This window comes from Puntigrus tetrazona, chromosome 20, assembly GCF_018831695.1.
Source record: "Puntigrus tetrazona isolate hp1 chromosome 20, ASM1883169v1, whole genome shotgun sequence".
Classification (NCBI taxonomy): domain Eukaryota; kingdom Metazoa; phylum Chordata; class Actinopteri; order Cypriniformes; family Cyprinidae; genus Puntigrus; species Puntigrus tetrazona.
The window spans coordinates 16,026,690-16,041,717 of record NC_056718.1 but is presented as its reverse complement, the minus strand read 5'-3'; the positions used below and the strand labels follow the sequence as shown (position 1 = coordinate 16,041,717).

The 15,028-nt window shown below is 38.8% G+C and overlaps 1 protein-coding gene and 1 pseudogene across 4 annotated transcripts in view; one reads left to right on the top strand and one right to left on the bottom strand.

Moving 5' to 3' along the window:
• The window catches only part of LOC122324516, a 307,667-nt pseudogene that overhangs the window by 148,672 nt on the left and 143,967 nt on the right, over positions 1-15,028 (bottom strand).
• Positions 1-15,028, top strand: part of LOC122324507 (SAM and SH3 domain-containing protein 1-like) — an 87,410-nt gene that overhangs the window by 63,010 nt on the left and 9,372 nt on the right. The window contains exons 5-15 of one of the 4 annotated variants that reach the window (XM_043219002.1): positions 3,391-3,428; positions 3,727-3,813; positions 3,940-4,052; positions 5,511-5,612; positions 8,829-8,961; positions 9,521-10,461; positions 11,675-11,746; positions 11,902-12,039; positions 12,687-12,819; positions 13,301-13,470; positions 13,701-13,702. In XM_043219002.1, the coding sequence (XP_043074937.1) occupies positions 3,391-3,428; positions 3,727-3,813; positions 3,940-4,052; positions 5,511-5,612; positions 8,829-8,961; positions 9,521-10,461; positions 11,675-11,746; positions 11,902-12,039; positions 12,687-12,819; positions 13,301-13,470; positions 13,701-13,702 (1,929 nt within the window). Of the gene's footprint in view, positions 1-3,390; positions 3,429-3,726; positions 3,814-3,939; positions 4,053-5,510; positions 5,613-8,828; positions 8,962-9,520; positions 10,462-11,674; positions 11,747-11,901; positions 12,040-12,686; positions 12,820-13,300; positions 14,960-15,028 lie in introns of those variants that run through there. The other 3 variants (XM_043219000.1, XM_043218999.1, XM_043219001.1) reach the window with 3 other exon arrangements.

Here is a 15,028-nt window from a genome sequence, read left to right as displayed (position 1 = left end):
CACTATTCCATTTCATTATGACTTTAAGCATTACGAGAAGCAGATTTTAATCTTTCCCCTTTTGATATCTAAGCAGAAGTGTTTGCCATATCATAATATTTGTCATAATCACAATATGATTTTTCTGCGGCCCTATTTCATGTCCTATTCTTTAGAACTGTCTGTAACATTACATTATCAGCACAGTGCCATACCGGACAAAACAGTCTTTGCCAGACTACCCAGACTTCCTGTCTATATGATTAGAAGAAGCCTTGGCCTCCAGAAAGGCTGTTCATGCTGAACAGCAAAGAACCCGATAACAGTGAGAGTGTGTGTGTGCGTGTGTGTGCGTGTGTGTGCGTGGCGCAACTGTGTGTTTAGAAGCTCCTTCATTCTTATGTTGCCAGAGACTTCCTATGAATACATGCTACTATGTTTCTACTTCAAATAAATTGTTCATTTGAACTTCCTATTAATTAAAGAATATATAATTTGTTCTTTAAGAAGAGTAAGCTATGATAATAACAATGTTAAATAAAAACATTCTACATTAATAATGATAATAAATACCAAATCAGTAACTGGGTACAGAAAAAATGTATGTGTTTGAGTGTGTGTGTGGCTTTAAGGAAATCCCTCAAGCTCCATTTACCATGACCTCTAGTGAAGGTCATTTCCTGGACACTTCCTTTGCGATCTTTTGTATGTGTGTTTTTGTGCTCAAGCATGTTCTGAACTCCAAAGCCAGGTGTAAGGAAGCAAACCAACCAACCGAGCGATCGCGGGACACCAGGTGCACCCTGGGATAGCAGTGTTCCTCTTCATCAGCAGTTTGACTAGAGGAAAGAGGAAGTCCGACCACTCCCAGCTCTGAAAGAACAGTGAACATACATCACTGTAGTGATGAGAACTACATGCTGTTCCTCTTAATAGTTAAAAACATGTTGGCATAATAATATGACAGTCCAGTTCTGATAATTCTGATAACAGTCATACAAAGACATTATCGATATCATGACTACTTACTCTCAGGTTATTAAAATTAGTCAAACATAGAGATTTATGTAGTTAGAGAGGAAGTCAAAACACTAAAGTAGGTTGAATCAGACTTTTTAATTGCATCTGAGTGGTTGAAAACAGCAGTTGCTGCCCAAAATTGTTTCAAATTGACAAACTACAAATTAAACCAAATTACTTTGTTACTATGGTTACAGACATCATCCATCTGTTGCTTCTTTTAGTAAATACAGTCGTCCATCCCAAACATTTCTCATTTTAAATTGAAGGACACAGTTAAAGCATGTGGAGAAAGTAAATATTTCAGAGTGAAGTGTTCTTCCGTCACATTCTCTGAATAACAATCTCAGCAAGCCAAGGATTTCTCTGGTAGTAGATAGTGGACATGACAGTTACTTTCAGTAAAGGAATGCAGCCAGCAGGGCTTAAATTCTGCTAGACACACACCAGTAAAGACACAAGACACCCTGCGAAATGAGAGAAAGAAACTGACGGACTGTAACATGCTTGTATTGTATGCCGGTCACACTGTGCTCTCACACATACAGCTCTGTCAATAGCAGAAATCCTGAATGGAGCCTAATTTAGTGAGCTGCTGTTCAATAGGGCCTTTTTAGCATGAGATGCAGTTAGCATACAAGCAGGAAGAATCCCTTTGGATTCTGTGTGGGGTGAATAAGAGGTTAAACAGAGAAAGTTTGTGTTGCCATGGCAGCATAATGATATGATAATTCAGGGAGGCCTCCGTCATGCCTTGTGTATCAAACACACAATTGGGTAAAAGAGCAGCGTTGACGTCTTTATTTGGTCAGAGTGCAGTGGACGTCCCGAAATATGCAAGATACATTTTCGCAGTTCTTGTAATGACTTGTAACATCTGACCTGACACTAAACACACGCACACTGTCCTCTTGGGTGTGTGTACATACTGATAGCTTTAGCAGTGAGAATGTCATGTATTTGGGACACATGGACAGCAGATGAAAAGCATACACGCACGCAGCCGTAATGATTTAAACACAAGTGACTGGTAAAAACCCTGTCTTCTGTCTTCCTGTGGAGAAAACCAGACTGAAGCACATAGGTGCACGCTAGTCTGCGAGTGTATGCATACATGCCCGTGCCAGTGTTTACTTTAGTGCAGACTAGATTGAGATTGTTTTCTTAACCCAAGGATGAGCGAGAATCCACTACTCAAATAAGAAAACCACAACACATAGACTTGCAAACTTGCATTCATGTCCTCATCTGCAGAACAAACACTCGTTTGAGGCAGAATGTTTTCTTCTCCCTCTGTGTTTTGGGTTTTGTTGACGGTCGGCTCAGTTCAGATGTTTCCTCTCACTGGCAGTTAACACATGGCCTAGATTCTCACAGGATTTTACAACCAAGCGAATGATCTAAATCACATGACCAATGGGAATGTAAACACCTGGATATTTTCCCAAATCAGGATGGCATGTCCAGTTGTTCTGTATGAAAAAGAAAATTTTATTGTATTGTTAGGTTGCTTATATCCACACACACACACACACACACACATTTCTGTTCAAAGGTTTTGGGTCAGTAAAAAATGTAGCTTTAACTGTTTTCAACTTTAATAATAATGATATTGAATGATTTCTGAGGGATTTTTTGACATGAAGACAGGAAATGGTGGCTGCAAGTGTAATTTTGCCATCACAGGACAAAATTGCTTATGTTAAAACAGAAAATATATTTTTAAATTGTAATATTTTTTCACAATATTGCTGTTTTGTATTGTATTTTTGATGATGCAAAAAATGCACCCTTGATGCATAGGAGACGAAAACACTTAGTCCAGTGTACATGCAGTTTTTGTAGTAATAAAATACATTAATTGGACGCATGCCAATGAATGTGTTTGTCCATCCCAATTAGTTGCATAAAGTCATCTGTTTTGGCAAGTAAATATATTAATGTGTATGAGAATTTCAAAGGTGATGTGTCTCTATTAGAGTTTGATTAGGCCAAATTTATTTCATCAGCATTAATCGGATGACTGTGGAATCTAGTATGTTCATCCTTTGACTCCGTAAATTAGAAAAAAGCTCTGGTTAAGCTTTAGTGTTAAATTTGTTATTTTAGTATTCTCCAAGGGCACTGTGCCTCAGAGGAGCGAAGTGGAAATATAAACATACAGTGTCTGTCCTGTGGTTGTTTCTGTTCCCTTTTTGTCCCTCTCTCACTTTCTGTCTAACTCATCTTGTTTAGCTGCATCTCCAGAGCCTCTCTCATCTGTGCCCTGTGAGCCTCAGGAGCCTGACATGTGCTCTGTGATCAGCACCACACTGCCCTCTACTGCCTCAAATCATAAAAATCTCTCTGTACATTTGGTTAACACAAATCNTTTTTTTTTTTTTTTATCAGAATTCCTCTGCACAAATCCAGCTCTGAAGATGGATCAGGTATGCGTTTCATTATGAAAACTGTTATTTTGATAATCTTTCTGGTGGTTTTGAGGTTTTATAGAATTATTTGGATTTATAGCAGACTGCAATGTTCTGGTGACAGGGTTATCTGTAACAGACATCTACAAACTCTCTGTTTGTAGATGTCTGTTTTGTAGATGGGCAGATGTATAGATGACGGATAACAACAGAGTCCATTCTTTTGCTCAAGCTTTGTAAAGGAGTGTTGTTTGTACACACTGGTTGTACAGTGAATGATTTTGATGGTCCTGATTTCTCCTCTCTTCACATACAGGAAAGTGGGACAACAAGAAAAAAAACAAATCCTTCTGGCAGAACTTTCGAAAGTCACAGAAAGGGGTCACAAGGCAAACGTCAAAAGGTAATGAAAACGTCATGACTTTTTCGTTTTCGTTTTGTTTTTATTTTTAAGGGACACCATATGAGAGAAAAGAGATTTTGACATTTTGAAAACATGATTTTGACCTTTGACCTTTTGACTCTTCAGGAGAGGACATTGGCTATGTGGCCAGTGAGATCACTATGAGTGATGAAGAACGGATCCAGCTAATGATGATGGTGAAAGAGAAGATGATTACAGTGGAGGAGGCACTGGCACGGGTAAACACATCATCCACAAAAATAATACAAAAGAGCTTTGCTGGTGTGCGTACCTTCATGTTTACTAACCGTACTTACCTAAACTTCCTCCAAATGCACATACACACACTTACATACACATACATACATTCGTACTGACCCTGCATCTGAGAGCTGCAGTAGATTTCTTAGTGCGAATCATGTTTTGCTGAGTTTAAGGAGAGTCTTTGGTGTCTGCTTTCTGACGTAGGGTTAGCTGGGATTGGTTGGATTGGTTTCCTCTGTTCTTTTTCACTGTTTAGGTGTGTTGGATGATAGTGGGTCTCTTTCTTTCCTCTGTCATTTTGTTTTGAGAACATGATAATGATTAATTATCATCTGATAATGAACCTAATGGATGACTGTAGAATGTGGCTTTCTTCTCTCCACAAGGCTGACATTGATTCCTTTAACCAACATGGTTTTCTACATTCTTTAAAGTCTCTTCCGCTCCCGTTCTTTCTCCTTTGGCCTTGTAGTTGATTTGTCTATGTAATGCGTGGTCTTGATTGACTGGATCTTTGAATCAATGCCAAGCCTTTGTGGATAGTTGCCATCATCATACATGCTGTAAGCATGCATGAACATGTGTCTGTCCTCTTGTTTGTATAAATGCAAATGTATGCAAATGTATTTTTTTCCAAAATTAATGTGGCTTTACTTGTTCTGTGTTCTTTGTCTTTTTGTGGTATCTTTGTGTGTCCAAGGACGTCATGCATCCTTCTTGTTTTTTATTTTTCACAACTTTTTTAGATTGTCTAGTAGTTTATAGTGAAGCATTAAAATAATGGACCTGGAATCAACCAATGACCATTATGCCTTTTTATTGTATGAAAAATACAAACGTTGACATTTTGTATTTTCCATTGGGGAATCTTTTTTGCTATTTCTTACCCACGTAAGAAGTAAAAAACATTTTAACCTAAAAGCTTAATTTTAATAAAACACATTTAATAAATTATATTATTCATATATACATAGAATAAATTCTAAAAATCTACAAATAAAAGTAACTAATTAATGTCCAACAGCCTACAAATACACAGCCATGCATAAGTTTGGGTCTGTTTTTTCACTTGTTAAAAGAGTTTCTAATGTAAGTCTCTCATGCTCACTAAGCATTTATTAAAATAAAAATACTATTGTGAGATATCTGTTGAAATACATTTTAAAATGTTATTTATTTGTGATTTAAAGCTGAATTTTCAGCTTATAGTTTATGAACACAAATCCCAGATTGAATGGACATGACGTTTCTGTTTTGTGCCTGTCTTTTTTAGTGTGTTTTGCTTTTGACTGTTGAAAGGTGTGTGTGTGTGTGTGTGTGTGCGTGTCTACATGGTTGTATGGGGTTTTCTCTGACTCTATTTCTGTAACAGATAGGGTGTGTGAGTGTAAGGGCAAGGGGGGCGGCTCTCTTTGACCTCTTGTTCTCCATAGTTAAAGGAATATGAGAGGAACAGACAGTTGAGCAGCAGTACAGACACAGCAGAGTGGACTGATGGATCCAGTCCCCCTGTTAACCTCTCCTCCGTCTACAATGTAAGTACATTATTAAACCACCCAGACTGTAGACCTGAGTGTATATAGGGCGTGTTTACAACATAACATCATTCAAACACATCAAAGTTTATTTTCTCACAGCAGTAAGTGTTAGTAATGTCTCTCACTGTACTGACTGATGTCTTTTGTGTGTGTGTGTGTGTCTATGGAGTTAAATTTCTGCAGACCACACTAGTGACATTGTGGTTTATAAACTCAGGCAGTGGCAGTCCTTACATCACCCCAGTTCATCCCCTTCCCTGCTATAACCACACCAAAACACACTTTAATTTGTTAGAAACTGTAGGACTGGAGTCATGTCATATCTCATCATCACATATTTTTTACAGTACAATTGATTTCTATTGAGGTGAAACTAAATTCTAAATCAGTGTAAGCAAGTGATCTGAAAGCTGTTTGCATGGAGATGATGGTGCTGTAATGATCATCTGGCACTGGCGGCTCGCTGTTAAACCTGTAGTGTTGATGCAATTTCTACTTGGCTTGATGTGTAGGCACACTCAATATCCCCTGTTGATGAGGTTATAATGTGCGTCTCAACTGAAGAGTGATATGTGGCCATTTCTGCCTCCCCAGCCTTTTCTTCTGCTCTGAAAACAACAGTTGGATATGTCACACTACTTTGGATCTTGTTGCTATTACAAGAGTATGCTTTGCATAGACCGTATATGTGCCTGTGCAGCGTTGTGTGAAGGGGTTAAAGCCTAGACAGGTTTGGTAACAGTGGATTTAGTTTGCCCTCTTGGAGAAATAAACTGCCAGTACACAAATATACACACAGTTATCATGGAAACTCTGAGCAGCTTCTGGAAGTAAACATACACCTCCTTTTCTAATGGTCAACAGCTAAGCTGTTTTTGCAATGGTTTTTGATGTTAACAAACCACAGCACTGCTTCGCTCAGCGCTTAAAGCTAAAGAATGACTCACTCTGCCCAGCAAAGCCTTATGTCCGCTGAGAGGAGTCATTGCCCGTCCTATGCTTTCTGTGCATCTGTGTTGTTTGTTTGTGTGTGTGTGTGTGTGTGGTCAATGTCATTTCATGTCCAAAAGGATTAAATTAGAGGAAATTGAAGACCTGTTTATAACTGACTTCTGATGGATTTGAGGAGAATTCTAAAAACCGCTGTTGTGGGTAAAGAATTACATTTTTATTTATTTAGATTAGATTTTTAAGAATTTGTAGGAAAATTATTTGTGATGGAAGGTGATCTTCTTGCAAAAAAGGGGGGTTACTTTCATGAGCTTAACTTTAAGTGAAATATGACCGAGACATTTGTTCGTGAAATTCTCCATTTGTACTGTTTTACCCATTATAGCAAAAGGAAAGGAAATGAGGTAAGCAAATCTTATTCATACAAAGACCCTGTATCTCTGAGCCCCTGGGGGTGTTTCTGAAACACACACACTCTCACTCACGCACATTTCCTCTTGCCTGTCTCTACCACACATCAGCGTGTGCAAATTGAATCTCTGCGTTTGAATGAGAAAATGGATTTCTGTAGGAATCTTGGCCCCTGGGTTGATGATTTCCTATTTATAAATGGAAATGGGTCAGTCCTAGTCTGCGAACGGTTAAACCGTCGGGCACAACTCTCTCTGGGGATGCCGCTGATCTGAGCTCAGTTTAACGTTAATCAGAACACTGAGAGCTCGCTGTGTATGCACAGGGTTCCCCTGTCACAAGATCAGTATAGTGACCCATCAAGGCTCCACCGAAGTGAGCTGATCTGGGGTCAGTATTAGTAGCCGTTGTCACAGAGGATGTACTATATCTGTATATGAATGTACTGCAGTCAGACCAGCCTTTCTTCTCTCTGGCCCACATTCCTTTTCTCCTCTGAAGACCATTAAGGATGTTCAGGGGTCATATGGCAGACCTCACAATGTTTCCGGACACACAAGCTCACGCCTTTTGCCACAGACACTCCCCTGCCTACAGATATTGCAGAGTTTTCTTCAAAAAACTGTTTACAGTTTGAATTTGTCTTGCGCGGAACGTTGCGTTGCGATTTTTGCATGGGCTGCTAACATCTAACCTACAGGAAACTACTCCCGGTAGGAGCACAGCTAGACTCACTTTTGCAAGTATTCTATTTTTATTACTTTTTTTTCTTTCTTTCTGTCTTTCTTTCTTTTCTTTCTTTCTTTTTCTTTCTTTCCTGCCCTGTTCGTTTAAAAATAGATTTTGGTTAACTTGGTGATTGGGATTTGAGCAGCCCTTAAGTCCTTAATGAGATTGTCCAGGCATTATTTTCTTCATATGGGTGTTTTTGATTATTATGTAAATTAGTTTTTCTGCTCTATTTCTCTGAATATGCTTTTGAAACCGTTCGAGCAGTATTATTAGCCGTGTGTTCAACTATATTTCTATGATCACAGTGACTCTTCTTTTTGAAAGATAGAAATCTACTTGAATGATTAGGAAAGATTACTCAATGCCTATGGTGAACCATTAAGATTTTGTGTGTGCATGTGGTTGAAATTTAGAATTTCCAGTAACAGATCACATTCAACCTCAGTGATTTAGTGGAACACTTAAGTGTGTGGTGTGTTGGGGTACACTGATACAATTGCCCATCACTGATATTAGTCAAAACAGTTCAGGCTCTCCTGATGGTTTAAAAACAGTCTGTGGTTAGAGCAGATTATATCCTTTATTTAAAAAATAGCATGTCATCCCGTAATGTGGTGTACTTTTGCAGTAAACAGATTTTTTTGTGTGTGTGTTTTTTGCAATTTGCAAGTTTGGGATTTAGGTAGAAGGGATTAAAGAGGCTTTCTATTTGTGTATCAGAGGTTTCAGTATCATACATGATGTGTTAACTGTGAGGTCAGATGTTTGTTTGGGGGAGTGATCCGGTCATAAATCATCTCAGCAGTGTAGGCCCTATCTGAATTATTCATATGGACTAAGGAAATGATTTGTTCCACCACAAATGTTCACTCATAACCAGCTGTTATGTTCAAAAACAAGACTTTTAAGTGTTTTTCCTGGACATAAAATTTCATAACATGTAACTCCATATTGCATTAAGTCATGTCCTTAATATCAAAAGCCCATCCTAAAAATTCCATAATCTGTCCATACCAGTTGAAACCATCATTTTCTTTTTTATGTATGTCTGCATGAAAGGAAATATTTTATGTTTGTAGGTGGTGATATAAAACTGAAGTTGAGTTTTTTCCTCTCTAGTCTGTGGAGCAGTCAGATGATGAGCAGGAGGACTCAGTGAAATTCAAGAGGCTTCACAAGCTGGTCAACTCGACTCGACGTGTTCGCAAGAAGCTAATTAAAGTGGATGACAGCAAAAGACATGGCTCACAAGGTAGCTGGAAAGGATTTGTTCTTATGGCAATAGCTTAGTTTTGTTTTTTATTTTAATATTACGTTTTTTGTTTTTGGGGTTTTTTTTTCAGCAAATTTTAACATTTATTTCTCATTAGCTCAAGTTTGTTTTTTTTAATTTAAATATTTAGGGGTTTTTTTTGTTTGTTTGTCTTTTTTGTTTTTTTAAGCACATCTCAAATCCATTTCTCATGCTGCACATATTTTTGCCATTTTATATTTAATTTACAATACCATTCAAATGTTTGGGGTGAATAGAATATTAAGATAACAGTATTTCTATTCTTGAAGCATGCATTAAAAGTGACAAAGACAATGATAATGTTACCAAAGATGTGCATTTCAAATAAATGTTCTTTAGCAAACTGTTCTTGTGAAATGTTCTCACATTAACTTTTTTCCTAATGGTTTTCTGACATGAAATATTTGAAAATATTCATCAGCTTAATAGTACTGGTCAGAATGCATGTCTAATTTTATCTTTATTTGATATAAATTATTTATATAAAGGTTTTCATTTTGATCTTTTTTTTCTGCAGATTCACTCAGTCTGGATGCAGCTCCCTTATGTGATGACATAAATGCTCTGTATGCAGAAATCCACAAGAAGCCAGCCCAGTGCACAGACTCTTCTTTGTCCTCTCTTGCCCAAGAGCAGCTCTCTCTGGATGGGGACACGGACAGCCTAACCACCTCGCCTTCCACCAGTAGCCTTGATGCCTGGAAACCTGCTCACAAATTAGTGAAGACCCCCGGCACACATCCCCACGGCCTGATCCGCCCTCCGCGGAAGAGTAGTGCTGGATCTGGACTGGGTGTAGTGGGGGGTAGTGGCTCCTCTTTCTCCGAATTGGAGGGTTTGGGAGACGACAATGCTAAAGTCTCCCGCTCGGCTACAGACGGAGAGATGAGGAAGGCCTTGTCATCTCTATCACATGGGGTAAGTACCGACAGCGTCTACGCTTTTTATGGCCTCACTAGGCCCCGCCCAAAGCCGCACCCCCTTCTGGTGTCTTTAGATGACATTAACAGCACCAAACGGCCACCGGTCTCCGTGTGGCAGCGCAATAAGCCTGACCCAAACTACGCATACTCCACCAAGCACCTGCTCTACCAACGTTCCTGCAACACTCAGAAAACCATCGCTCCCTCTTCCACCTTGCCCCCTTCCCCACCCACCCGTGAGCTTCCACTGGCCAGGGAGAAGGGAAAGAGCTGTGGGAGTGGAGTAGTGGGCAGCTGGCTGTTTCCACCGAGGCGCCTGAAGGGAAGGACAGCGGTTAGTGAGCTCAACATCACCTACGTGGTGGAACGCAGCCTGTATGGCCACTTGAACTGGACTGGGCTGGTTAGGCCCGTCACGCTGAGCAAAGCAGACAGACGTTGGCTCCTAGAAGACGAAAGAGATGCGAACAGGAAGTGGGCATCAAGCATGGATCGTTGCACCAAGCGAGTTCTCTTACGCATCCAGCAGAAGTCTGTGAGTGTGCCGGAAGAGCAGATCTACAGTGCCCCCTGCTGCACTGGAGGAACAGGCTGCTGCAAAGCTGCAGAAGAGAATTGCAATAGGGTACAATTTAGAGACAGACTGCTTGAGTTATATTATATATATATAACACCAAGTCTAATACTGAAATATGAATTGTGCTGTCATAAAATGCATTCTGTCAATTCACCCATCTCTGGGATGATTATTAAAGCTAGAAACCCCTTACACTGTCAGTTAGACCTCAGCTCCTCTCATTACTGTAGACTTGTGTTACTGCAGTACAGAGTCAAAATTTTATAATCTAAGAAAGGTGTAGAAGAGAAAAAGAATGTGAGAGCACCTCAAGTCTTATCTTTCCCCATGCTGAGCTTCTCTCCTTTCATTTCTTGATTGACTTTTTCTTCGTGTAGCCAGTCATGTGTGTCAGAGCATAATTGAAACTCTCAGTCCTTCAGAGACAGTGCAGAGTGGTAGAAGAAGAAAATAAATAATATGGAGTTCCTTCTGCAGCTTTGTAGAGTCTGTCGTCTGCGGATCCTCGTCGTCATTCATAGTGAATGTGAACATGACCGTGATCTTCATCAGTGAAATCTTTCATCCATTTTGGGTTGGAAATGCCTCTTTTAGCCTAGGCATGAATGCTGTATTTTTTTTGTATGTGCTACTCTCTTTTATTGAGATTTTTTTTTTCTTTTAAAGTGCATGATGTTATTCCATGCAATATGCATCAGTGTCTCATACTATAACATTTGATCTTTATTTTTTATTTTTTATTTTGAAATGAATTTCGCTTTGTAAAACGTTTCAACAAAATGTCATAAAATGAAAAGCCAGTTTATTTAAATTTAATGCATCACTTGCATTTGAGCAGTTTAAGATGTTGCCTCAAGTCAGATTACATTTGTTTTTTGTTTCTCATTATTTTTTCAGTACCAATTTTCAGTTTGTTCGTCGGATTTACAAGAAAGCAATGGTTTATTTACATAACGCTAAACAACTCCTGAAAGAATTTATTTTGAGTTAAATAGGAAATCAGGTCATACCATGAACTATTTCTTTTGGCAGCTCGTCATTTTAAAAAGTGTGGTTTCCATTATAAAGAGCAGCATGAATCATTGAGACTCTTTGTGAATCGTTTTAAATGACTCTCTAAATGTATTCATTTGCTTGTGAATTGAGGGTAATTATGTCTTTTTCTTCACAGAGAACGTGTAGCTTTGGAGGATTTGACCTGTCTAATCGTTCTCTCCATGTGGTCAACACGACCGAGCCTAGTGTGAGTACACATGCGCTCTTTCCCTCGCTTCCTCTTGATTTCAGCTCTCATATGCAGCTGCAGTGTTTGTGATCCAATTGTGTAGATCAGCTGGCTTTCAGTATGCTTAATCGCTCGCTCTCTCTCTCTCTCTCTCTCTCTCTCTCTGGCATTAGGAGCAGGAGGCTCTGTACAGGGACTCTGTGAAATCTCCCACCACATCCCGTATCTCTCTAGGAAAGAAAGTCAAGTCTGTAAAAGAGACTATGAGGAAACGCATGTCAAAGAAATATGCCGGGTCTCTCTCTGAACAGGTACCCTCACAGATGCCCATGTGCTTGCTTCAACTGTGCTGAGTTATGTGCTTTATAGCAGGCTCGTTCAGAGGTGAGACCCTGTCTTTACTCCAGGGGGAAGTAGCACATGTGTGCCCCACTTTCTGTGTTTCAAACCAGGGTCAAACATCTCTTTATGTAGCCTAGAGCTTGGATACAAGCTCAGTCCGATTAAACACACGCATACTCCCTGGCAGTGTTGAATGCACGCTCGCTGCCATGTATGCACATGCTGTTGAAAATGCGTTTGTCTTAAAAAAGCAGCTTTGGCTTTAGTTACAATTGAGGAAAGAGTTTTTCTGTATAGCGTCATCTCTTTTAGCATGTTTAATGTAGAGCTCTGGGTATGTATTTGTTGAGCTCATCTGCGCAAAGAGAACTTTATGTGCCAACGCAATGTCTCGCTCCCTGTCATCATGTTATGTTGTAGTGCCACCTAGTGTCAGCTTGGTGTAATTACTTTGCTAAAGTAGAGCTTTAGTCTCACAGCAGTGCTGCAATTAACTGATCTTTTTTGAGGGCTTTGTATTATATGCATCACCTGCTTTTCATCTTAGTACTTTGTACTTTTGTCTATAAATAATAATGTATTTCAATTCTCTCTTCTTTTTTTTTTCTTTGTGTAGTCAAGTCCAGATGGAACACCCAGTTGTCCTCAGTCTCCTCAGCCAGACACGGACTCTTTAGAGAAGCCCAAACTCAAGGCAGGAGGGTCTGTAGAGAGTCTGCGCAGTTCCCTCAGTGGGCAGAGCTCCATGAGTAAGTGTTTGTGGTGTGCTTGTTTTTGTGTGTTTGTGTGCAAGCAGTTCTATTGCTCGTATTAGTCTAATCTTAACACTGTGTTAAAGCCGGCATTAAATAGAAATTCACAATATATACGTTATATATATACGTTCTTATATTATTTATTAGTAATGGTAGTATACAAATCATTTAGTTCATAAAGCCCTCTTTCTTACAAGGGACTGCAAGCTTAAATTCAGATCTGCCTCCATTCCGTCCAATCAATGGGTGATGAATAGATGAATCCCTGTCCCCCTTTTTTTCATTTTTCATTGATCTGTTTCACTCTGTTATTTATTTCACAATATGTATAAAAAGATCAGTCACTACTTTAGTCTCAGTGATACATTAAATGGTTACATATAATGGTGTCTTAATGGTGCTCTTTCTGGCAGTCTGATTGATTTTTGCGTGCTGAAAGAATCCAGTCCCTTTATAATGATTGGTCTTGGCACAGGTGGACAGACGGTGAGCACCACAGACTCATCGGCCAGCAACAGAGAGAGTGTGAGGAGTGAGGATGGTGATGATGAAGAGCCTCCGTACAGAGGCCCTTTCTGCGGCAGAGCTAGAGTTCACACTGACTTCACACCCAGTCCATATGATACAGACTCACTTAAACTTAAGGTACTGAACACTTACAATTAATCCAACTCATTTGAAATGATTTTGTGTTTAATATTACTTTAAAGTAAGTAAATTTTTTATCACAGTGTGATTTAAAGGTCACACTTCTGAAAAAGCCATCAAAAACTCCAATGACATTGCAGTTGGACCGGATAAAATTCACTACCAGATTTCTGAATATTTAGCTTCTTCTGAATATCTGAATTTCAATCGCATATGGAAATCAGGAGAAGTATCGGTTCTTTGGAAAGAAGCAACTGTTATACCAGTACCTAAACCAGGAACAATTATTGGCCAATAGCCTTAACCAGCTGCCTATGTAACACCATCTAACAAATAAAATGTGGATTTAGATGAGGGAAAAGCACATTTGACCATCTTATAAGATTGGAATCTATTGTATGTGACGATTTTATAAAGAAAGAACATGTAGTGGTGTTATTCTTCAGAAAAAGCTTATGGTGCTACATGGAGATATGGTATTTTAAAAGATTTATAAGATATGGGTTTTAGGGGGTATTTACCCATTTTTATTTAAAATGTTATATCTAATGCTTTTTTTTGTGTTAGAGATGTATTGAATCAGAATTGCATTTATAAGAATCAGGAGTGCCCCAAGGAAGTGTACTTTCAGTAATTCTTATTAATAATAAAATTACATTAGCCCATTTGGAATTCATATAAAACCTCAATTGGAGAACACAAACATTCATTTGAACATTTTTACATCGACACATCTGTGCCCAATACCTCCCTGGAATATTAAAGAAAACAACTATTAAGATGATCCTGGCCCAGTATAAAAAAAGCAAGTAGTCATCCAGTTGATTATCAGCAGGAATGTTCTGGATATAAGGCACTGCTTGCCAACTCATGTCCCGCTGTATACAAACGGATCAAAGTCAGACAGTCATCTAGCTGCAGCAGTAGTGATTGGTTCAAAAGGCTTTGGCAAGTGCATACCTGGACAAAGTTCAATCTGTAAGAGCTGAATCTTTTGCTTTGCTTTTATCCCTGGAGCAAATAGAAAAGTCTTAAAAATGGATCATCCTACAATAATCCACGTAGTAGAGAATTTAAGATTGTTTTTTTTTTTGTTGGATACCCGGACTTATGAGATTTGCTGGCAATGAACAAAACAGCAAAAGAAGCACTCCTGTTCAATGAAACAATACAAAATACCAGCAATTGACACGAAACCTTTATTGAATCAGTGTGTTAATAATAAATGGTAAATGGAGTGGAATGAATGAATACATAACAAACTGTATGAGGTAAACCCACTACTGAACCAAGGCATACCTTTTTTATAATTGTGAAACTTGATGTGATCAGGTTGTGTATACAGAAGTCGAATTGGTCATACAAGACTCACTCATTCTTGTCTGTTAAAAGGGGAAGAGAGACCAGTCTGTGAAAGATGTTTTGACTGTAAAACATCTATTTTAATTGAATGTTCAAGTTTAAGTAATGCTAGGCAACTTTTTTTATTCAGAAAATGTCATTTTCAAAAAGCTAAAAAACGATATATATATGTATGTATGTGTGTGTGTGTATA